At 49.4% G+C, this 23,012-nt stretch overlaps 1 protein-coding gene across 4 annotated transcripts in view; it reads left to right on the plus strand.

The window, feature by feature from the left end:
- Positions 1–22,377, plus strand: part of LOC142289978 (peptide methionine sulfoxide reductase MsrA-like) — an 89,982-nt gene extending 67,605 nt beyond the window's left edge. For all 4 annotated transcript variants that reach the window (XM_075333924.1, XM_075333921.1, XM_075333922.1 and 1 more), the window contains 3 exons: positions 15,152–15,256; positions 16,877–16,983; positions 22,070–22,377. In XM_075333924.1, coding sequence (XP_075190039.1) covers positions 15,152–15,256; positions 16,877–16,983; positions 22,070–22,222 — 365 coding nt within the window. In that variant the 3' untranslated portion in view covers positions 22,223–22,377. The remainder of the gene's footprint in view (positions 1–15,151; positions 15,257–16,876; positions 16,984–22,069) is intronic.
- The last annotated feature ends 635 nt before the right edge of the window (positions 22,378–23,012 follow it).

The following is a 23,012-nucleotide window of genomic DNA, read 5'->3' on the forward strand; positions in this document are numbered from 1 at the left end:
CCTCTTGTGGCCAGGAATGGTTTGGACAGAGACCAGGTGTGTTGAGCAATGGGCGTTTCCATTGCTAACTCTCTGCCTATTTAAACCCTTGTCTACTAGCAGGCTATGCCGGATGTTAGTTGTTCTTTGTTCACCAGCCTGCTTCATCCTGCTCCAGACCACATCTACTCCAGATAAATGCTTGGGTCTTTATTTGTTGTTTGTTTTTTTTTGCTCTTATCTGAGTTTGTCATTTGCTGTGGTTGTTTTCAGTTTATTTGCATGCAGGGATCTTCCCTTTCAGTTGCTTAGCTGGGAAGCTCCCTGCATCTATGTTTGGAGTATTGCTCCTATAAGTCCATGTGTTTGTTGCTTCTTGAATTTGTAATGGTTCCTGCTTTCTGTTCATTGGTATGACAAGAGCGCCTGGTATAGGACGGAGTTCAGATCTAGTGATCTGAGGGCTTTTTGTACTATCAGGTTTTTGGAATTTTGTAGGGTTTTTCTCTGGCCACCATCAGTCCCTTTCCTATCCTGTCCTATTTAGTCAGTAGGGCCTCACCTTTCGCTAATCCTATCATCTATCTGATGTGTATTGTGTTTTCCTATATCACCGCAGTCTTTGAATGTGGGGGGCTTGCTATTCTTTATCTATTTTCTGAGGCAGAGAGTTATTCATCTTTCCTTCCTTTAGGATGGCTAGTTCTCCGGCTGGGTTCGCGGTGCACAGGATGTTAGTTCACCCCTCGGCTACTTTTAACGTTGATGGTTAGTAAGGAGATAGCGGCCAGATTAGTTGCCAATGCTCTTGTCCCCTTTTACCAATCATTTATGGTGGTCTTCCATGGTTCCGGATCATCACCGGAAACCCTGAATAACAACTATTCGGAACTATTCGGGCCTCCCATAGACTTACATTGCGCATCGAATATTCGCATAGTGGCGACCTATTCAGAAAATATTCACGAAGCCGAATATTTGAGGTATTCGATCATCCCTAATCTTTATTCAAAGAAGGTGCAAGTGACAGTGTATTATAGACAGACAACATATAGGGAGGCGCACATTCCAGCAAAAAATAATTAATATATCTGAAAAAACAAAACACAATAATAAAGTACCCCAATAATACTCATAGCACCCAACCAAAATAAGCACTAAAATGAGTGAATCTGCCTAGGGAGAACAAAAATGAAGGCAGGATGGAAAGGCCTGGTGTACTCTCCTGTGTAACCAAAATAGATGCTATAGTAGACGTAAACACTTGATCTTGGTGTGCCGCCCCCTTGCCAGCAGCCGGCGCTGCTCGGATCCGGGCCTTCAGGGGTGGTGGCTCGAGGGCCTCCGGACCCAGGGGTCTCGCGGACACGCTGAATAAAATGGGGGGAACGTAGATGTACGGGCTAGGCCGTAGTAAGTTCGTGACGCCACCCACGGTGTGTGGTGAGGTGGGACACCACCACTGCTGTTATAGGGCACCCGGGGAAGATGTTGTGCAGCAAGTTGTTAACCCCTCCGTGAGTAGGGATGATGGCCCCGGGACCCGGTGGCTCGATGCAGGGGATAGCGACCGCAGGGAGTGTTGGTGTACTCACGGTTAATAAACCACACAAGTCTCTGGTAAACCAAGGTGATTGTGGCCGGTGTCGCGGCCGGTTGCGTTCGGGTCCCCCACCCGGCTGGTGGTCTCTATCCTTTTCCTGCACTGCTGTGTGTAAGGTGGACTTTCCTAGTGTGAAACTCAGGAGTCCGCTTCCGGCTGGATGTGGCCTAAGGAGCTGTGCCCGCAGACGCTGGCCCGTGGGATCTATGGGCCTTGGCGGTGACCTCTTATCCCTAATCGGTGGGCTGTTGTCTTCTATGAGGGACTTTGGTTGGGACAGGACCTCTAGTCCTGGCCTCAATCGGTTAATTAACCAGTTCCACTTGTTTCTGGTCCTGGCTTCAGGGTCCGAGTACCCCCTTTTGTGCTCAGGTTTCCGGGTCAGTTCCCCGTGTCGGTACCGGCGGGCTACAACCCTGTCCCAGTCCAGCTCGGTTCCACTGAGCCGTCTTCCCGTCTCCTGCTGACGGAGACCACCGTCTGCCTCTTAGTCAGTGGCACCAGGGCTCCTACCCTGGTACCATTCAACCTGAACTTCACTGCTGGAGCTATACTTAGCTCCAGCCCACACTCCTTTCCAAACTGAACTCTCAACACTTTCTGACTGAACTGCTGTTTTCCCGTCCCGGCCTGTCTGGACCCCTGGGTGGGCATGTCCCAACCGCCTAGTCACGCCCACTTTTGTGTCTATCTTTCCCTAAGGGGGGGTGACTAGGTTTTCTGGTTGGCTGTATGTTTCCTAGTGAGGGAACGGTGTAGTGCGGGGGCCTAACTGTGACTACATGGTTTTGCCAGGGCGTCACAAGTACATATATATAGGAAGAGACCAAAGTGACCAAGATGTCAAAAGAGATATATATAGGGACCAATAATGATCCTATATTTAGAGGCAGAGTGGAAAAGCCTATGGAACCCACCTAAGCAGAATCAGGGTTGAAGGTGCTGGCGGGAATGGCGTCCGTGACTTTTTTTTGTGTCATTCCAAACTCCTGGCAAGTGTATTTAGATGGCTCCTTTCCCAGCCACTCTCCTTCTTGCTGTCTGTGTCCCGACACAGTTGGAGCAGTGACATCACTATATTGTGCTACCAATGTAGGCTTGCTCTGTGTGCAGGTGAGAATAGTACTCAAAGGATTGGATTAGGTGAGTAGACACTTTGTATTTTGCTGATTGTGGTACAAAGGTGGCATTACTATATTTGAAGGGGCATATCATTATTTTTTAACAGAGTTGTAATCTGGAATTAATACTTTTTTAAAGCAGGGGTGGGGTACCTCTGGCCCGCGGGCTGTATGCGGCCCACAAGAAGGTTTTCTGTGGCCTCTGGGCAGATTCCTATGGCTGCAGTATTCTGGCCGGTCATCGCTTCTTGCTGGCCATTGTGTCTTGCTGGCCACCGGTGCTTTAAATCTCCCTGTGCACTACGAGGACGCGCATTACGATGTCACACTTGCGAGTGACTCACATCCCATCACCCTGAAGGGCCGCACACTCTCCTGACAGGAGCGGGTCAGCTGCATGTGTTTCTATGCAGCTGAGATGCTCCTGTCAGGAGAGTGTGCTGCCCTTCAGGGTGATGCGATGTGTGACTATGGCCGAAGCGTTCACTCCTGAACACTGGCCAGTGTGAGTATGCTCAGGACTTACTTTGTGGGCGGGGTTAGCGCTCTGAAGACAAGCAGCAGCTTCATGGCTTCCAGAGCTGTGTGCAACCCACAGTGCTGTGTGCCCCCTCCCCAGTGCTGCGTGTGTGCCACACATAGTGCTGTGTGCCCCCTCTCCCAGTGCTGTGTGCCCCCTGTGCAGTGTGCCACCCCCAGTGCTTTGTGCTCCCTCCCCCAGTGCTGTGTGTTTCCACCCATAGTGCTGTGTGCACCCTGTGTTGTGTGCCACTCCCAGTGCTGTGTGCCCCCTCCCCCAGTGCTGTGTGTGCCACAAATAGTGCTGTGGGCCCCCAGTGCTGTATGCCCCCCAGAGCTATGTGCTCCCCCAGTGCTATGTGCCCCCTGTGCTGTGTGTTACCCCCAGTGCTGTGTGCCCCCTCCCCAGTGCTGTGTGTGTGCCACCCATAGTGCTGTGTACCCCCTCCCCCAGTGCTGTGTGTCCCCCTATGCTGTGTGCCCCCCTGTACTGTGACCCTTTTCCCAGTGCTGTGTGCTCTCTCCAGTGCTGTGTGCTACCTTTCAGTGCTGTGTACCACCCCCAGTGCTGTGTACCACCCCAGTGCTGTGCCCCCCAGTGATGTCCATGTTCCCCTGTGCTGTCTGTGCCCCCCTAGAAATGTCTGTGCTCTAGAAGTTTTGTCCGTGCCCCCCAGTTCCCCCCTAGTGATGCCGTGCTCCCCTAGTGATGTTTAAGCTCCGCAAGTGTTATCCGTTTTCCCCAGTGCCCCCCTAGTGCTGTCCGTGCTCCCCTCATGATATCCAAGCCCCCTTGTGCTGTCCGTGCACCCCAGTGCTGTCCGTGCCCACTAGTGTTTTCCCTCCATCATGCTGTCCGTGCCCCCCAGTGCTGTTTATGCCTCCAGTGATGTCTGTGCCCCCCCTAGTAATGTCTGTGCTCCTCCAGAGCTGTCCATGTACCCAGTGCTGTCCATGACCCCTAGTGATGCCTGCTCCCCAGTGATGTTTGTGCCCCAACAGTGCTGTCCGTGCCCCTTCCTTCAAGTGCGGTCTGTGGCTCTCCGCCATATATATGACTCCCAGTGATGCCTGTGCCCTAGCATCTCTTGTAATGTATATGTCTCAGCCAATCCAGTGATGTGTATGCCCTCAGCCCCTTCAGTAACGTGTATGCCCCCAGCCCCTCCAGTGACATATATGCCCCCAGCCCCTCCTGTGATGTGTATGCCCCCAGCCCCTCCTGTGATGTGTTTGCCTCCAGCGTCTCCTGTGATGTGTATGCCCCTAGCATCTCCTGTGATATGTATGCCCCCAGTGTCTCCTGTGATGTAGATATCACAGGAGGGGTTGGAGCTTACACATCACATAAGGGGCTGGGGCATAATAAATTACAGGAGGGCCTGGGGCATATACATTACAGGAGTGGCTGAGAGCATATATATCACAGGAGGGGCTGGGGAATATATATCACAAAAGGGGCTGGGGACATATGCATCACAGAAGGGGCTGGGGACATATGCATCACAGAAGGGGTTGGGGACATATACATCACAGAAGGGGCTGGGGCATATACATCACAGAAGGGGCTGGGGCATATACATGTCCCCAGCCCCGAGAGTGATGCATGTGCCCCCAATGACTCCTGTGTTGTATATACAGCAGTCCCAACGTCTCCTATATGATGTATATACAGCAGTCCCAGCGTCTGTTATTGGATACATATGATTTACCAATCTTATTATCACAAAGAGTTGACTGCACTCCAGACAGAGACAAACCTGGAAAAGTAGTTGTGAAAAGCAACGTTATGTGATCAATATCACTGACAATTAAAGAAGTTGTCCAGTTACCAAAACTGATTTTTTTTTTTCTGATAAATCTTGCTAATATGTGCCCCTCAACACATCTATTATGTTTTTTCAGCAAAATTACCTTTTATTGTGCACTAGCAGCACACGGTCATTGCTGGCTCCAGCTCTGATGGGGTTAATCTCTCCTCTGACTTCTTGTGTTCAGTTCCTACAAGTCCCAGAATTCTTTGTGGCTCTAGGGCGGTGTCTGGCTTATCTAACACACCCATTGTGTCTAATACACCCACTCTGCTCTCCGACCAAACCCTCCTCCCTGCCTCTTCCCAGTGGCTGTGCACTAAGATCAATTACACAGAGACAGCAGCTCTGCACAGCCAGGGGAAGAAAGTGTGTGTGCGCGTAAATACAGTGTGTGTATATACCGTGTGTGTGCGTATATACAGTGTGTGTGTGTGAGTGTGTATGTGTATATACAGTGTATGTGTATATGTGAGCGTATATACAGTGTGTGTATATACCGTGTGTGTGTGTATATACAGTGTGTGTGCGTATATACAGTGTGTGTGTGTATATACAGTGTGTGTGTGAGTGTGTATGTCATACTCACCTGTCTGCAGGGTCCGGGTGCCATGCCTGCTTCCAGCCCCTGTCTCGGTCCCGCCGCTCTGGCTGTGTGCAGTCTCCCCGGTGCATGCACGAAGCTTGCAGGACCTGGCCGTGGATCACCTGATGCAGTCACCTGACGCATCAGCTGATCGTAGTCTCGCCGGCTTTTTCGCGCCCGGCCGGCTATCAGCTGATCCTGCCGTCAGGGGACTTTATCAGCTGATTACCGGCAGCTCCTGCAGTGATGGGCCAGGATCAGACTCCGCTTCAGGAGCTGCCGGTAATCAGCACAGACGTGAGTATTTATTTATTTATTTATTTTTTTTGCACTGATGCTTCAGCTGATTGTATAATCGGCTTTTATACAATCAGCTGAAGTGTGATGTGATTCACGTAGTTTAACCTGACACATCATCTGATCGCTTTGCCTTCCAGCAAACCGATCAGATGATATTGGATCCGGATTGGACGGCGCGGGACCCTGACCCAGGATTACTGCGGAGGGGGTTTATTTCAATAAAGATGGAGTCACTAATTGTGTTGTGTTTTATTTCTAATAAAAATATTTTTCTGTGTGTTGTGTTTTTTTTTTTTTATCATTACTAGAAATTCATGGTGGCCATGTCTAATATTGGCGTGACACCATGAATTTCGGGCTTAGGGCTAGCTGATAATATACAGCTAGCCCTAACTCCATTATTACCCGGCTAGCCACCCGGCATCAGGGCAGCTGGAAGAGTTGGATACAGCGCCAGAAGATGGCGCTTCTATGAAAGCGCCATTTTCTGGGGTGGCTGCGGACTGCAATTCGCAGTGGGGGTGCCCAGAAAGCTTGGGCACCCTTCACTGTGGATTCCAATCCCCAGCTGCCTAGTTGTACCCGGCTGGACACCAAAATTAGGCGAAGCTCACGTCAGTTTTTTTTTAAATTATTTCATGAAATTCATGAAATAAAAAAAAAAAAGGGCTTCTCTATATTTTTGGTTCCCAGCCGGGTACAAATAGGCAGCTGGGGGTTGGGGGCAGCCCGTACCTGCCTGCTGTACCCGGCTAGCATACAAAAATATGGCGAAGCCCACGTCATTTTTTTTTTCTTTTTGGGGTAAAAAACTGCATACAGTCCTGGATGGAGGATGCTGAGCCTTGTAGTTCTGCAGCTGCTGTCTGCTCTCCTGCATACAATGAACATTTTGAATAAGGAAATGACATCAGACCTTTTTTATTTTTTTCATCAACAATCTTTAATGGCATTGTGCACTGATTAAAAACGCAGTGAGCAAAAACGTGACATGCAGCACCGCAGGTGACAGAGCAGAGCAAGTTGGTGACATGCTCTGCTCTGACACATAGTGTGCTGCATGTCACTGTATCCACTCTGGGACTTGTTGTGCAGGTGACCGGGATGATACATGTCACTAACTTGCTCCACTCTGTGACGTCTGCTGCATTGTTCCAACTGTATACACTCTCACCTGAACAAGTCTCAGAGTGGGGCAGTTATTGACATGTATCATCCGGTCACCTGCACAACAAGTCCCAGAGTGGTGAAAGATAGTGACATGTATCATCCAGTCACCTGCACAACAATAAATACACAGACAACAGACACAGTAGGGACTCCATGTTTATTACTCCCTCTCACCCCTCCACGATGGAGAGATTTCTGTACTGACCATGCCAGGAGAGAGCGAGGGAAAAGAGAGAGAGCGAGGGGGGAGGAAAAGAAAGCGAGCGGGGGGAGGGAGGAGGAAAAGAGAGCGAGCGGGGGGGAGGAAAAGAAAGCGAGCGGGGGGGAGGAAAAGAGAGCGAGTGGGGGGGAAAGAGAGCGAGCGGGGGGGAGAACAGAGCGAGAGGGGGGGAGAAGAGAGCGAGGGGGGAGGAAAAGAGAGCGCAGGGGGGAGGAAAAGAGAGCGCAGGGGGGAGGAAAAGAGAGCGCATGGGGGAGGAAAAGAGAGCGCAGGGGGGAGGAAAAGAGAGCGCAGGGGGGAGGAAAAGAGCGCAGGGGGGAGGAAAAGAGCGCGGGGGAGGAAAAGAGAGCGAGCGGGGGGGGGGAAAGAGAGAGCGAGCGGGGGGAGAACAGAGCGAGGGGGGGAGAACAGAGCGAGGGGGGAGGAAAAGAGAGCGAGGGGGGAGGAAAAGAGAGCGAGGGGGGAGGAAAAGAGAGCGAGGGGGGAGGAAAAGAGAGCGAGGGGGAGGAAAAGAAAGCGAGGGGGGGAGGAAAAGAAAGCGAGGGGGGGGAGAGGAAAAGAAAGCGAGGGGGGAGGAAAAGAGAGCGCAGGGGGGAGGAAAAGAGTGCGCAGGGGGAGGAAAAGAGAGCGCAGGGGGGAGGAAAAGAGAGCGCAGGGGGGAGGAAAAGAGAGCGCAGGGGGAGGAAAAGAGATCGCAGGGGGGAGGAAAAGAGAGCGCAGGGGGGAGGAAAAGAGAGCGAGGGGGGAGGAAAAGAGAGCGAGGGGGGGAGGGAAAGAGAGCGAGGGGGGGAGGAAAAGAGAGCGAGGGGGGAGGAAAAGAGAGCGCGGGGGGAGGAAAAGAGAGCGCAGGGGGGGAGGAAAAGAGAGCGCAGGGGGGAGGAAAAGAGAGCGCAGGGGGGAGGAAAAGAGAGCGCAGGGGGGAGGAAAAGAGAGCGCAGGGGGGAGGAAAAAAGAGCGCAGGGGGGAGGAAAAGAGAGCGCAGGGGGGGAGGAAAAGAGCGCAGGGGGGAGGAAAAGAGCGAGGGGGGGAAGAGAGCGAGGGAAAAGAGAGGGGAGAGGAGAGAGGGATAAGAGGGGGGCAGAGAAGAGGGGGAAGAGGGGAGGGGGGAGAAGAGTGGGGGGAGAGAAGAGAGTGGGGAAAGAACGGGGGGGGGGCAGAGTTGCTCTGTCACCAACTGTCTCCACTCTGTGACTTGTGGTGCAGGTGACAGAGTGCAGACAGTTGGTCCCATGCAGCAGGACAGATGGCAGAGCACAGCGGTCACATGCCTGTCAGTGTCTTGCTGCTGGGAGGAGCAGATGATCACACTGCCCGACACCGGCCGCTCTCCTGACATCGCAGCAGAGCGGGCGGGTGGACAGTGTGATCACATACTTACGTGCAGGGGGGGATTCAGCTGAAGAACCCCCCCCTGTACTGCACCCTGGCGCCCCGTTCCTCTCCATCTGCAGGACGCTTAGCCGGCTCCACACAAACGTCCTCCGGCTCCTCCCCTCGATGCTGAGCTGTGACGTGCGGTAGTCACCGCCCACAGCCCTGTCACTCAATCTGAGTGGCGCCGGCATCCTGTGACGTACCCGTCTTGTTTGAGAGCCCGGAAATGCCGGGACGTCAGAGGATGCCGGCGGCCACAGCTCCAGGGGGTCATGTGACCGGCACTGAGCGTGCAGGATAGCGCCGCTCAGTGCCAGAACTGGAAACAGAAGCCAATGGAGAAGACGCCTAGAAAGGTAAGTATAACTCCTACAGAAAATAAAAAAAATGGGTGAACCACCCCTTTAATTGCCGCACCAAAGAGAAGCAGCTCCGGCCACCACAGTAGGGGTGAGTTAATTAATTGCTTGATCAAAAATAGCCAGTTAATTTTCACATTGATAATTTTGTGTAGACCCCGAAGGTTGGTAGAAATTTACAAATGGCCCCCGGCAGTAAAAAGGTTCCCCACCCCTGTTCTAAAGGAACATTCAGGAGGCATTAATTGTTTTCAGAGGGGAACGCAGGGGAAAATGTTATCATGTTAAAGGGCACATTACTGCTAGCAAACCACTCTGTCACTGTCTCATCCCACTGGCAGATTAAGTCATGTTTCCCTTTCGGGATGAGAAGAAATGGTATTAGAGAATGGCGAGGAGATGCATTATGATTTAGCGGTTTTCAGTGCTCTAATGATGTTGAAGACAATGCAAGAGAAGTAGCCAGCTTAGCTAGGACGTAGGTGCATGGACACGACACGGCATCGCTGATTGCAAACAAGGGAAAAAAGTCCAGCATTCTTGTGGTAGCCAGTAAAATTGTAGAAAGAACTTCTTTATTCAAAATTCATTTAAAATCCAGCATCAAGGACTGGAGAATGAGCAATGACGCGTTTCGAGCATGTAGTGTGCGCTTAATCATCAATATGATATATAACACCTTGCTCTAATCTCACTACAGAATGAATACAAGTTGAGCCCAACAGACAGGGCCGTATTTACCACTAGGCACCCGTGGTCCTGTGCCTGGGGTGGCACTTCTGGCAGCAAAAAAAAAATTTTTTTTTTACACATCCTCTCCCTCTCTATTAGACAGTCGATTAAATCCGCTGTGTTTTCGGAGGGGGAGGCGCACCTCCATTTATTTGTATCCGCGTCAATTAAGACGCGAATGCAGACAAACAGCGGCGGATGGGCACAGTGAGCTGATTGACACCGGTACTGCCGGCGCCTGCACTTCCGGGGTCACAGGCGTGCGCCAATCAGCTCCTTCCTCTGTGCTGTGTCTAATTCTGTGTGGACATCACATGCAGAGTTCACAGCAGGACGCCACGGAGGACGCCGCGATGGAAACCTTTGTCAGAAGAGGATACTCACGTGAGCCAGGAAGATGGCGGCGGGCACTGGAGCAGGTAAGTGCTCGAAGAGCTGAAGATTCATAAGGAGTGTTTGGGTGTCTCTAATGCAGACTGGAGATCTGCGCATGTGGTGGGGGGAAAGAGGCTGATAGTTGGGGAGACTTGAGAGAAGAGAGGCTGCTAGTGAGGGAGACTTGGGGGAAGAGAAGCTGATACTGGAGGAGACTTGGGGGAAGAGAGGCTGCTAGTGGGGGAGACTTGGGGGAAGAGAGGCTGATACTGGGGGAGACTTGGGAGAAGAGAGGCTGCTAGTGGGGGAGACTTGGGGGAAGAGAGGCCTATACTGGGGGAGACTTGGGGAAGAGAGGCCTATACTGGGGGAGACTTGGGTGAAGAGTGGCTGATACTGGGGAAGGCTGGGAGGAGAGAGGCTGATGCTGGGGGAGGCTGATGTTGGGAGTGGGGAGGCTGATGCTGGGGGTGGCTGATGCTGGGGGAGGCTGGGAGGGGGGAGGCTGTGGCTGGGAGGGGGAGGTTGATGCTGGGGGAGGCTGTGAGGGGGGAGGAGAGATGCTGGGAGGGGGGAGCCAAGATGCTGGGGGAGGCTGGGAGGGGGGAGCCAAGATGCTGGGGGAGGCTGATGCTGGGGGAGGCTGATGCTGGGGGAGGCTGGGAGGAAAGAGGCTGATCCTGGGGGAGGCTGATGCTGGGGGAGGCTGGGAAGAGAGAGGCTAATGCTGGGGAGGCTGATGCTGGGGGTAATGCTGGGGAGGCTGATACTGGGGGAGGCTGGGAGGAGAGAAGCTGATGCTGGGGGAGGCTGGGAGGAGAGAGGCTGATACTGGGGGAGGCTGGGAGGAAAGAGGCTGATGCTGGGGGAGACTGGGAGGAGAGAGGCTGATCCTGGGGGAGGCTGGGAAGAGAGAAGTTGATGCTGGGGGAGGCTAATGCTGGGGGAGGCTGGAAGGAGAGAGGCTGATGCAGGGGGAGAGGCTGCTGCTGGAGGTGGGGGAAGAGAGGCTGATGCTGGGGGAGAGGCTGCTGTTGGGGGATTGGGCGAGAGGGTCCATTGCTAGAGACAGAGGACAAGAGTTGAGGGATATTGCAATGAGAAAATCGATGGGTGGGAGTGTAAGGACTCAGAATGAGAGGGGGCAGCATTGGGAGCTCATTATGGAGAAGGGGCAGCATTTGTGGGCTCAGTATGGAGTGGAGCAATGTAGGGGAGTCAATATCAAGAGTGGGGTAGTGTTTGTGTGTGGGGGGGTGTCTCAGCATAAGCTCTAGTGTGGTAGTCTTAGTATGATGAGTGGGGCAGCATAGAGGTGCCATTATGCAAAAGAGGAAGGCAGCATTAGGAGCTCATGGAGAGGGGTAGCATGCATGGGACATTGTAAGGAGGGGGCAGCATGCATGGGACATTGTGAGGAGGGGGCAGCATGCATGGGACACTGTGAGGAGGGAGCAGCATGCATGGGACACTGTGAACAGGGGGCAGCATGCATGGGACACTGAGAAGGGGGCAGAATGCATGGGACACTGAGGAGGGAGCAACATGCATGGGACACTGTGAGGAGGGGGCAGCATGCATGGGACACTGTGAGGAGGGGGCACCATGCATTGGACACTGAGGAGGGGGCAGCATGCATGGGACACTGAGGAGGGGGCAGCATGCATGGGACACTGAGGAGGGGGCAGCATGCATGGGACACTGTGAGGAGGGGGCAGCATGCATGGGACACTGAGGAGGGGTCAGCATGCATGGGACACTGTGAGGAGGGGGTAGCATGCATGGGACATTGTGAGGAGGGGGCAGCATGCATGGGACACTGTGAGGAGGGGGCAGCATGCATGGGACACTGTGAGGAGGGGGCAGCATGCATGGGACACTGTGGAGGGGGCAGCATGCATGGGACATTGTGAGGAGGGGTCAGCATGCATGGAACACTGTGAGGAGGGGGCAGCATGCATGGAACACTGTGAGGTGGGGGCTGCATGCATGGGACACTGTGAGGAGGGGGCAACATGCATGGGACACTGTGAGGAGGGGGCAGCATGCATGGGACACTGTGAGGAGGGGGCAGCATGCATGGGACACTGTGAGGAAGGGGCAGCATGCATGGGACACTGTGAGGAGGGGGCAGCATGCTTGGGACACTGAGGAGGGGGCAGCATGCATGGGACACTGTGAGGAGGGGGCAGTATGTATGGGACACTGTGAGGAGGGGGCAGCATGCATGGGACACTGTGAGGAGGGGGGCAGCATGCATGGGACATTGTGAGGAGGGGGCAGCATGCATGGGACACTGTGAGGAGGGAGCAGCATGCATGGGACACTGTGATGAGGGGGCAGCATGCATGGAACATTGTGAGGAGGGGGCAGCATGCATGGGACATTGTGAGGAGGGGGCAGCATGCATGGGACATTGTGAGGAGGGGGAAGCATGCATGGGACATTGTGAGGAGGGGGCAGCATGCATGGGACATTGTGAAGAGGGGGCAGCATGCATGGGACATTGTGAGGAGGGGGCAGCATGCATGGGACATTGTGAGGAGGGGGCAGCATGCATGGGACATTGTGAGGAGGGAGCAGCATGCATGGGACATTGTGAGGAGGGGGCAGCATGCATGGGACATTGTGAGGAGGGGGCAGCATGCATGGGACACTGTGAGGAGGGGGCAGCATGCATGGGACATTGTGAGGAGGGTGCAGCATGCATGGGACATTGTGATGAGGGAGCAGCATGATGTGAGGACAACGTGCAGATCATATTTCATAATCGAGGAAGGTGTGGTGGGTATACAGTAGTTTATAAGTGAGGACAGTGTGGTGTTTTAGTTTATTAGGGGCAGTGTGACAGTCACAGTATATAAGTGGGGACGGTGTGGTGGGAATATTTTATACTCATGCTATGTTTTGATGTGTCTGTGGTGATCCTCATTGGGGAGATTAGTGCCCTTCATTTCTCATTTATACTTTTTCAAGTGTTTTACAGAGTAGATCTGCCTTAAACAGATGTCGTGTGCGAAAACTCATAGTTTTACGTTGTCTCTAAGGGGCGCGACCACTTAAAGTGCCTAGGGCAGCATGAAGGCAAAATACAGCCCTGACAACAGACATAAGTGTAACATTAATACAGCTCCAGACAGGCAGTGTGGGGGAGTGGCAGTATAGCAGAGGAGGCCATGATAGAAGGTTTGTAGTGTGATACAGCTAAACTCATCTGCACTGCCCTTCCCTCCACACAGACCTTATCTGACAAGTGTTAGTCATCTGTGCTTTCTAATCATGCAGGAGGTTAGGGGTGCTTCACACACAGCGAGCTCGCTGCCGAGATCGCTGCTGAGTCACGCTTTTTGTGACGCAGCAGTGACCTCATTAGCGATCTCACTGTGTGTGACACTGAGCAGCGATCTGGCCCCTGCTGCGAGATCGCTGCTCGTTACACACAGCCCTGGTTCGTTTTCTTCAAAGCCGCTCTCCCGCTGTGACACACACATCGCTGTGTGTGACAGCGAGAGAGCGACAAATGAAGCGAGCAGGGAGCAGGAGCCGGCGTCTGACAGCTGAGGTAAGCTTGTAACCAAGATAAACATCGGGTAACCAAGGTGGTTACCCGATATTTACCTTAGTTACCAGCCTCCGCAGCTCTCACGCTGCCTGTGCTGCCGGCTCCGGCTCTCTGCACATGTAGCTGCTGTACACATCGGGTTAATTAACCCGATGTGTATAGCAGCTAGGAGAGCAAGGAGCCAGCGCTAAGCAGTGTGCGCGGCTCCTTGCTCTCTGCACATGTAGCTGCATTACACATCGGGTTAATTAACCCGATGTGTACAGCAGCTAGGAGAGCAAGGAGCCAGCGCTCAGTGTGCGCGGCTCCCTGCTCCCTGCACACAGCGCTGGTAACTAATGTAAACATCGGGTAACCATACCCGATGTTTACCTTAGTTACCAGTCTCCGCAGCTTCCAGTCGGCGGCTCCGTACAAGCGCAGCGTCGCTTGCACGTCGCTGCTGGCTGGGGGCTGTTCAGTGGTCGCTGGTGAGATCTGCCTGTTTGACAGCTCACCAGCGACCATGTAGCGATGCAGCAGCGATCCTGACCAGGTCAGATCGCTGGTCGGATCGCTGCTGCATCGCTAAAGTGTGAAGGTACCCTTAGACCAGGAGATCAGAGCTGTATGATTACATCTCACACACTGAGAAACTGGCTCTAAGCTATGATGGGGCTCTTTTTTTTCCTTTGAGTGATGCTGCCTTCTTATGATTAGTCAACAGCATGCAGGGAGAATTAGTACAAACCTACTGTGAGAACTCATAACACACTTGGACTTGGAAAAAAAAAAAAAAAAATGATGTTAACTCATTAGTTGCCAAATGCTTTGCAGCCACTATTATATAGTGTCCAGTTCATGGAACATTTGGTCTTAAGGACACAATATTTTGGAGAGTTTCCAATTGCAGTGAGAGATCAATTTTCTTCCATTGCTTTCCCTGCTTCCTTTCTCTTATGGATTTGATTTATTATAGTTTTGCGGGTGGCAGTGACTGGACCTCAGCTAAGGCTTTCTACACCATACAGCTGTACACTACGAAGAAAATCACATTTCCATGAAATGGAATTTTACCAAAATTTCCACAGTTTTGAAGTTTTATGTCTTCTTTTACAGATACAAATCATAAAACTGTAAATGTATCTTCATGGTTTGCTCAGCGGCTTTTGGAACTCTTGTAAAGTGCCCATGAGACGGGTTGATGGTAACCTTCATTTTAGAGATAGGCGCAGGTCCCAGAGGTCATACCCCCTTATAGAAAAAAACCCCAAAACAACACACAACTGAGGCTAGGTTCACTGTAGCACACTAGCATGCTCTATTTCTTTCCTCAAAGTGACATTATTTGCACTGGAGCCTCCAATATAAATATAAAGCGAGCCTAATATTTTCTACAAATAAATAGCATTTCACTGCTATCTGTATCTGTAATAATTTTCTTTGTATTTTTTGTTATAGGTCTTACTGCACACATTGAAGTCACCCGAGTTGTATATGACCCGAAAGTGATCAGTTATAAGTCTTTGCTTAAATTGTTCTGGGAAAATCACGACCCAACAGAGGGTACGATAACTATTACTAAGTGGTTTGCTAAAAGATAGAGGCTTATATTAAATAAATATTTCATATTTTGTGTACGTGGAATATGTGGGATCTCTAAAGTTGGGGAGCAGCTGTTATGTCAGTTATAATTCCATCAAAGTGTATGATCACCTAAAACATTATTTGTAATAAACATACAGAATTAATCCACATAAATTGAATAACATTACATATACAGTATATGCTTTTACTTTATACCATAGTAATAATCAAGTGTTAGCCGGTGTTAGGCTATGTTCGCACGTTGCGTTTTTTACGGCGTTTCTGCAGCGTTTTTGGCAGCAGCGTTTTTGGGCAAAAATGCATGCATTTTTGATTTCCAGCAAAGTCTATGGGAAAAGCAGAAATCCTGTCTGCACTTTGCTTTTTGTTCAGCAGCGTTTAATTTGCATATTTGTGGTCAAAAACCATGCTGAAAAAGAAGCAGCATGTCAGTTGTTTTTGCCATTTCTGCAGCGTTTCCTTAACATTGGAGTCAATGAGAAATGTCAAAAAGCAACCAAAATCACAATTCCTGCGTTTTTCATGCTTTTTACCTGCTTTTCAACTGCGTTTTTGCCTCCAAAAACGCATGCTTTTCTGGCATAAAATTAATGGGTTCTAATGTTCCTTTACACACACACAATAACCGAAAATTTAAATGCTAAAAAATACTAAACTTTAGCTATTTTTCTGTTAAAATGTGCATAACCGCTATTATTACATTTAAATTGATAATTTCCCATTTAATTTTATTAAAAGTTAATTTTATAATTTTTTTCTCTTTTTTCAATCTTTTTGACTATTTCAACTTTATTTCTCAGTGTCTTGATCTCAAAAACGCATCTGCAGAAACGCAGGTGAAAACGCAGGTAAAAAGCGCTAAAAACGCACTAAAAACGCGGTAAAAACGCACGCGTTTTTAGCGCTAAAAAATGGTCAAAAGCCATTTGGTCAAAAACCAAGGGAAGGAAAACGTGCAGAATAAACTGCAGGTACTCCGACGCAACGTGCGCACATAGCCTTAAAATTCAGTTCTGGGTCCACGATTCTGCTGATTTAGGAAAAGTTAAGCCAGACTGTCAGGAATGTGCTTATATTAAAAGCTTGTCAATCATTTCTATTAAACAGCAGAATTGTGAATACAGCTCTGAAGTGCAATACAAGTTAACTGCCAGATAAGTAATACAACATATTCAGCACTTTTTGTATTAACTATGTTTGAGTATAAACTAACCCAATCCTATTAAAATAAAAACCTTTAATGATCCTGTTCCACCTATAACCTAATTCTAATGTTCAAATTAATTTCACCTGAAATATCATAGTTATTCACATCGAAAATGTTTAATAACAGAGGTGCAATGTAAAAGGGATCAGTAATTACACAAGTGTTTTAGTTGGACCCTTGTGTAACTATATATGGAAGAGAGCAAGAGAACAATTTACAGATCCTAAAGTGTGCTGGAACTACTATCTGGCAGAGCATGTTGTGAGCCTAATTTTAGAGCCCGCTAGATATGTTACCGGTCTGTGATAAGAAGAATACCCATGACAATATAATCCTTTCCCATAAAAGTATCACTCCATCTGTCAATGCAGGAATGAAGCAAAGACATGATATCGGTACTCAGTACCGCTCTGTGATATTCACCTATGGCGATCAGCAGAGGGAAGCAGCTCTTCAGTCAATGGACAGCTACCAAAAGGTAAATATTCTCCATAATTAAATTCCAATGCCCGAGTAACATTCCATAAATTCTGGAATTGCTTCACTGTCATACTGGCCTGATACCAGCAGAGGGCACTCCTAACTAAGGTTAAGAAAGTCAAACTGGTTGCATTTAGCTACAATATTTCTCTACACACTTGCCAATGACCAGAGATGCCCTCTGAGTAAATAAGCCAAATAATTATTAACAGGATACCACAAAAAAACAACAAAACCATAAACAAAAGTCTTATTAATATACCCGAAGTCCTCAACCGCATCACCCAAACCAGTTTTATATTCATGATGTCCGCACACTCACTCTACTGTAAAGGTTTGCAGTTGTGAAAACTCTCAGGAAAGTTGCCTTAAGGTGGTGTCACACACAGCGACGACGACAACGACGTCGCTGCTACGTCACCATTTTCTGTGACGTTGCAGCGACGTCCCGTCGCTGTCGCTGTGTGTGACATCCAGCAACGAGCTGGCCCCTGCTTTGAGGTCGTTGCTCGTTGCTGAATGTCCTGCTTCATTTTTTCGTCGTCGCTCTCCCGCTGTGAAGCACACAGCGCTGTGTGTGACAGCGAGAGAGCGACGAAATAAAGCGAGCAGGGAGCAGGAGCCGGCGTCTGGCAGCTGCGGAAAGCTGTAACCACTGTAAACATCGGGTAACCAAGGGAGGACCTTTCCCTGGTTACCCGATATTTACCTTCGTTACCAGCCTCCGCCGCTCTTGCTGCTAGTGCCGGCTCCTGCTCTGTGCACATGTAGCTGCAGTACGCATCGGGTAATTAACCCTATGTGTACTGTAGCTAGGAGAGCAAGGAGCCAGCGCTAAGCAGTGTGCGCGGCTCCCTGCTCTCTGCACTGTGACATGTAGCTGCAGTACACAATCGGGTTAATTAACCCGATGTGTACTGTAGCTAGGAGAGCAAGGAGCCAGCGCTAAGCAGTGTGCGCGGCTCCCTGCTCTCTGCACATATAGCGACGTTATGATCGCTGCTTCTGCTGTGTTTGACAGCTAAGCAGCGATCATAACAGCGACTTACAAAGTCGCTGTTACGTCACAGAAAATGGTGACGTAACAGCGATGTCGTTGTCGCTGTCGCTATATGTGAACCCAGCTTTAGATCCATAAAGGGCATGCTTGAGTTTACCAGCTTCATTATCATTTGCAAAATTGACGCCTTAGTGCTTTACATAGGACAATTAAATTGTAAGTTCTATTGGGTTCAAAGACAAACATACTCTATGGATTATTTTAGCACCACAATAATTTACAGCTGGATATAGTAAACTTAACACTTTTAGCAACACGACCATAGTACGCCAAGTATTCATAGACATAATGCAAAAACAAAAACAAAACAAACCAATACCTCGTCTTCCAATATAACCTCAGGACCCAAATGAGGGGAGAGAGGTGGTGGCTGACCTCCACCAGCATGCAATAGGAAATGAAGAAAAAAATCCTCTCGCCCAAGTGGTGAAAAATGCTTTATTGTGCTAACACACAATTAAAATCATAGTGTGATCCCCTCTCTACAACGCCTTGCGCGTTTTAGTGAATAATATTCACTCTGCACTTGTAAGCCTATGAGTAAAGTGGTTTTTCCACCGAAACGCGCAAGGTGTTGCAGAGAGGGGATCATTCCCCCACTATGATTTTAATTGTGTGTTAGCACAATAAAGCATTTTTCACCACTTGGGCGAGAGGATTTTTTTCTTCATTTTATATTCATAGATATAAGTCACACCGTATTCTAGCATATATAAAACATGCCTTTGGGTGTATGCTACTGAAATAGTCCCAGAATTCAGGCAAAGCTAAATACAGCCCTAAAAGTTCTGATAACAGCTATGAGCATATCATACACTACTCTCTAACTTACTTGATTTTTAAGTCTATGGCTGCTTTCAGATGCAAAATCCAAGAATCTCATACTTTATCAAAACTCTGTTTCCGATGAGACATGGAGTGATGCAGGAGTTGCAATTGTAATGTGAAAAAAGTAAAAGTACCTTTATTACGACTACACAAAAAAGAAGGGAAAAACAGCTCACCACTCAATCCAAATGGATCAGCAGCAATAGAGGGATCCTGCATCTTGGTCCCGTCTCGCTATTTTTATAATGCACCTGCAACTTCAATAAAGTTTTTCCGGCACTGAAGCTGTTGCGGTCGGTTTCCTTCCTTCCTCCATGGATCAATCCAAATGGATCCACAGATGCCCGGATCACTGTGGCTGACATACACGATTACAGTACAAAATGGATGAATTAATCCAGCATCTGGTTCTTCATAAAATTATATCTTTATTGATCCATTGAAATTCAATAACAAAATGCATACTCTGAGCCTTAGGCCTTGGCTGCTGCGTTTCAGACCTCAGTCCTTACTAGGACTGAGGTTTGAAGCTCATCAGGAGGGACTAAAGGGGGCTTTACATGCTACAATATCATTGCCGATATCACCAGCGTGCATACCCGCCCCCATCGTTTGTGCGACACAGGCATATCATTGCCCGTCGCACACAAAATCGCGCACCCCGTCACACGGACTTACCTGCCCTGCAACATTGCTCTGGCCGGCGATACGCCTCCTTTCTAAGGGGGCGGGTCGTGCGGTGTCACAGCGACATCACACGGCAGGCGTCCAATAGAAGCGGAGGGGTGGAGATGAGTGGGACGTAAACATCCCACCCACCTCCTTCCTTCCGTATTGCCGGTGGATGCAGGTAAGGAGATGTTCGTTGCTCCTGCGGTGTCACACACAGCGATGTGTGCTGCGGCAGGAACGAGGAACAACATCGCTAATGAGAGTTAAATGATTTTTGGTTTTAGGACGACCTCTCAGTGGCAAACCATTTTGGCCGCTTTTGCGATCGTTTAAGGTCGCACAAAAGTGTCACACGCTGCGATATCGTTAATGACGCCGGATGTGCGTCACTAATGGCGTGACCCCAACGATAAAACATTAACGATATCGTAGCGTGTAAAGCCCCATTAAGGCTCAGAGTATGCATTTTGTTAGTGAATTTCAATGGATCAATAAAGATAAAATTTTAAAAAGAACAGAATGCTGGATCAATTCATCCATTTTCCTTTATTACCACTGTTTAAAACCAAGCCAAGGCTGTAATCATGAACTTAAGATGCATTTTTTAGAGATACCGGAAAGAGAAACTGTAAAAGAGAAAGACTCTTCATTGGAGTTATAGTAACACATTGCAATAAATAAGTGCATTCAGATAAAGGAAGACACCTTTATTTAAGAATGTAATGGAACAATCCAAGTGTACATGGGACGGCTCAGATATCGATAGTCGTGCAGTGTTTCCAGCTTGCCAATCACCCAACTAACGATCTTTTACTGATCGCTCTCTGTGGTCTGTCTGATCAGGCTTTTGAATGGCTGCACATAGTGGACACAGATTGAAGATGGAAACTGTGCAAGAACAGTAAATGGGCCCTTTGCAGTTCAGTAAAGGCCGCTTTACACGCAGCGACATCACTAAAGCGATGTCGTTGGGGGTCATGGAATTCGTGACGCACATCGGGCCTCGTTAGCGATGTTGTTGCGTGTGACACCTACGAGCGATCGAAAAAGGTCGCAAAATCATGCAAAAACCTTAATCGTTGACACGCTCCTCCATTCCCAAATATTGTTGCTGCTGCAGGTACGATGTTGTTCGCCGTTCCTGCAGCAGCACACATCACTATGTGTGACACCGCAGGAACGAGAAACCTCACCTTACCTGCGGCCGCTCGCAATGAGGAAGGAAGGAGGTGGGCGGGATGTTCGTCTCGCTCATCTCCGCCCCTCCGCTTCGATTGGTCGCCCGCTTAGTGACGTCACTGTGACGCCGAACGAACCGCCCCCTTAGAAAGGAGGTGATTCGCCGGTCACAGTGACGTCGCTAGGCAGGTAAGAAGTGTGATGGGTTCGAGCGATGTTGTGCGCCACGGGCAGCGATTTGCCCATGACGCACAACCGACGGGGGCGGGTACGCATGCTAGCGACCTCGCTAGCGATATCGCAGCATGTAAAATGGCCTTTACTCATCATCATGCACGTTTCTACCATTTTTAGAGGTGGAAGTGACCCCCTTGCCTCTTAAGCGGGTTTTACACGCTACGATATATCTAACGAGATGTCGGCGGGGTCACGTCGTAAGTGATGCCCATCCGGCATCGTTAGTGATATCGTAGCGTGCGACAGCTATGAACGAGAAGAAATACTCACCTTCTCGTTCATCGCTGACATGTCGCTCATTTTCTAAAAATCGCACGTCCTGTTGTTCATTGTACCCGGGGCAGCACACATCGCTCCGTGTGACACCCCGGGAACAATGAACTGCAGCTTACCTGCAGCCGCCGGCAATGCTGAAGCAAGGAGGTGGGCGGGATGTTTACGTCCCGCTCATCTCCGCCCCTCCGCTTCTATTGGCCAGCCGCTGTGTGATGTCGCTTTGACGTCGAACGTCCCTCCCCCTTCAGGAAGTGGATGTTCGCCGCCCACAGCGAGGTCGTTTGGAAAGTAAGTACGTGTGACGGGGGGGTTACAAAATTGTGCGACACGGGCAACAAATTGCCCATGCCGCACAAACGATGGGGGCAGGTGCGATCGCAAATGCGATCGCACGATTAATTGAAGCATGTAAAGCAGCCTTTAGGCTCCTGTCTGTCCAGTTGGCGCTAATGATATGTCCGCTCCTGCCATGGGTTGTGTAGTCTAAATGAGCCCTTAAGCTACGATGCCAGATTGCAGCGGCTGCATGCAGCCAAGACCATGCCTGTATAGTGATTGTGACTAGGCCTGAAATACTGTGGTTTTACCCACAAAATTCTGCGGCCATTAACAATCATGTTTACAGGTAAAAATGCCAGGCCAATACATTTGAAAACCTTGCCCATCTGATGTAGTCATGGTTTCGGCAGCACGTTGTGGTCTTTTGTGCTGTATAACATCAGTAAAGACCATCCAGGTACAATTATGAGGAACATCAGTCATTGGTGATGGATAGCACAGAAAGCAAGATGCAGATAATATACATACAATGATTGCTGTCTTCTATCCACAGGAGCTTGAACATTGTAACTTGGGAGACATTACAACTAAGATCCAGCCCGTTCCGGAGTTTTATTATGCCGAGGATTACCATCAGCAATATCTGCATAAAATCCCAGATGGCTATTGTGGACTGAAAGGAACCGGAGTGACCTGTGTGCAGTAGACGGAATGGTTTTCATCTCTCTTCCCTGCAGTTTATTAAAACTCATGTACATTGTGAATTTTCAGATTAATTCACTTTAAACTGTGACATGCATGGAAGCAAAAGCCCTATTCCTCATCACATGAATATCCATATATAAATATCTATTTAAAGTGTCACTGTCTGAGTGTTTTAATGGCGCATGTATTGTATTACTCCAATATTTTGAGCAAGACGGAACTGATCATTTACAAACAGTGTGTCCACCCCATATCCTGTCCACTGCCATTAACTTGAGAACGGCGGCAGCTATAGTCATAGAAGTGGTGTCTAGGTTAAGTAAAGTAGCCATGCACTACACAACGAAACCACCTATAGAGCCACCTGGTGGAAAACAAACGAGTTATCATTTTTATCTCGAAAACGGAACGAGATAGAGAAAAAAAGTGAATTACAAAGTTGTTGGGCATCATCAATTCAACACGAATCAACACCTTGCATACAGAAATGCTATGATTAGAACGTGTAAAACTCACAAGGCTGCGGACATGAAGCGATACCTCATGGAGACTTTCCTACAAGTCATTGGGTATAGTGGCTGCCTGGCAGTGGCCTCCTTGCTCACCTGACCTAACCCCATTGAACCTCTTTCTGTGAGGTCACATCAAACAGCAGGTGTATGCGACCCCTCCACCAACATTGCAGGACCTACGACGACGTATCACAGATGCTTGTGTAAATGTGTTACCTCCCACCTTGCACAATGTGCAGCAAGATACAGTATGCTGTCCAGAGTCCAGATGTGCATTGC

The sequence above is a fragment of the Anomaloglossus baeobatrachus genome, chromosome 2 (assembly GCF_048569485.1).
Source record: "Anomaloglossus baeobatrachus isolate aAnoBae1 chromosome 2, aAnoBae1.hap1, whole genome shotgun sequence".
Lineage (NCBI taxonomy): Eukaryota > Metazoa > Chordata > Amphibia > Anura > Aromobatidae > Anomaloglossus > Anomaloglossus baeobatrachus.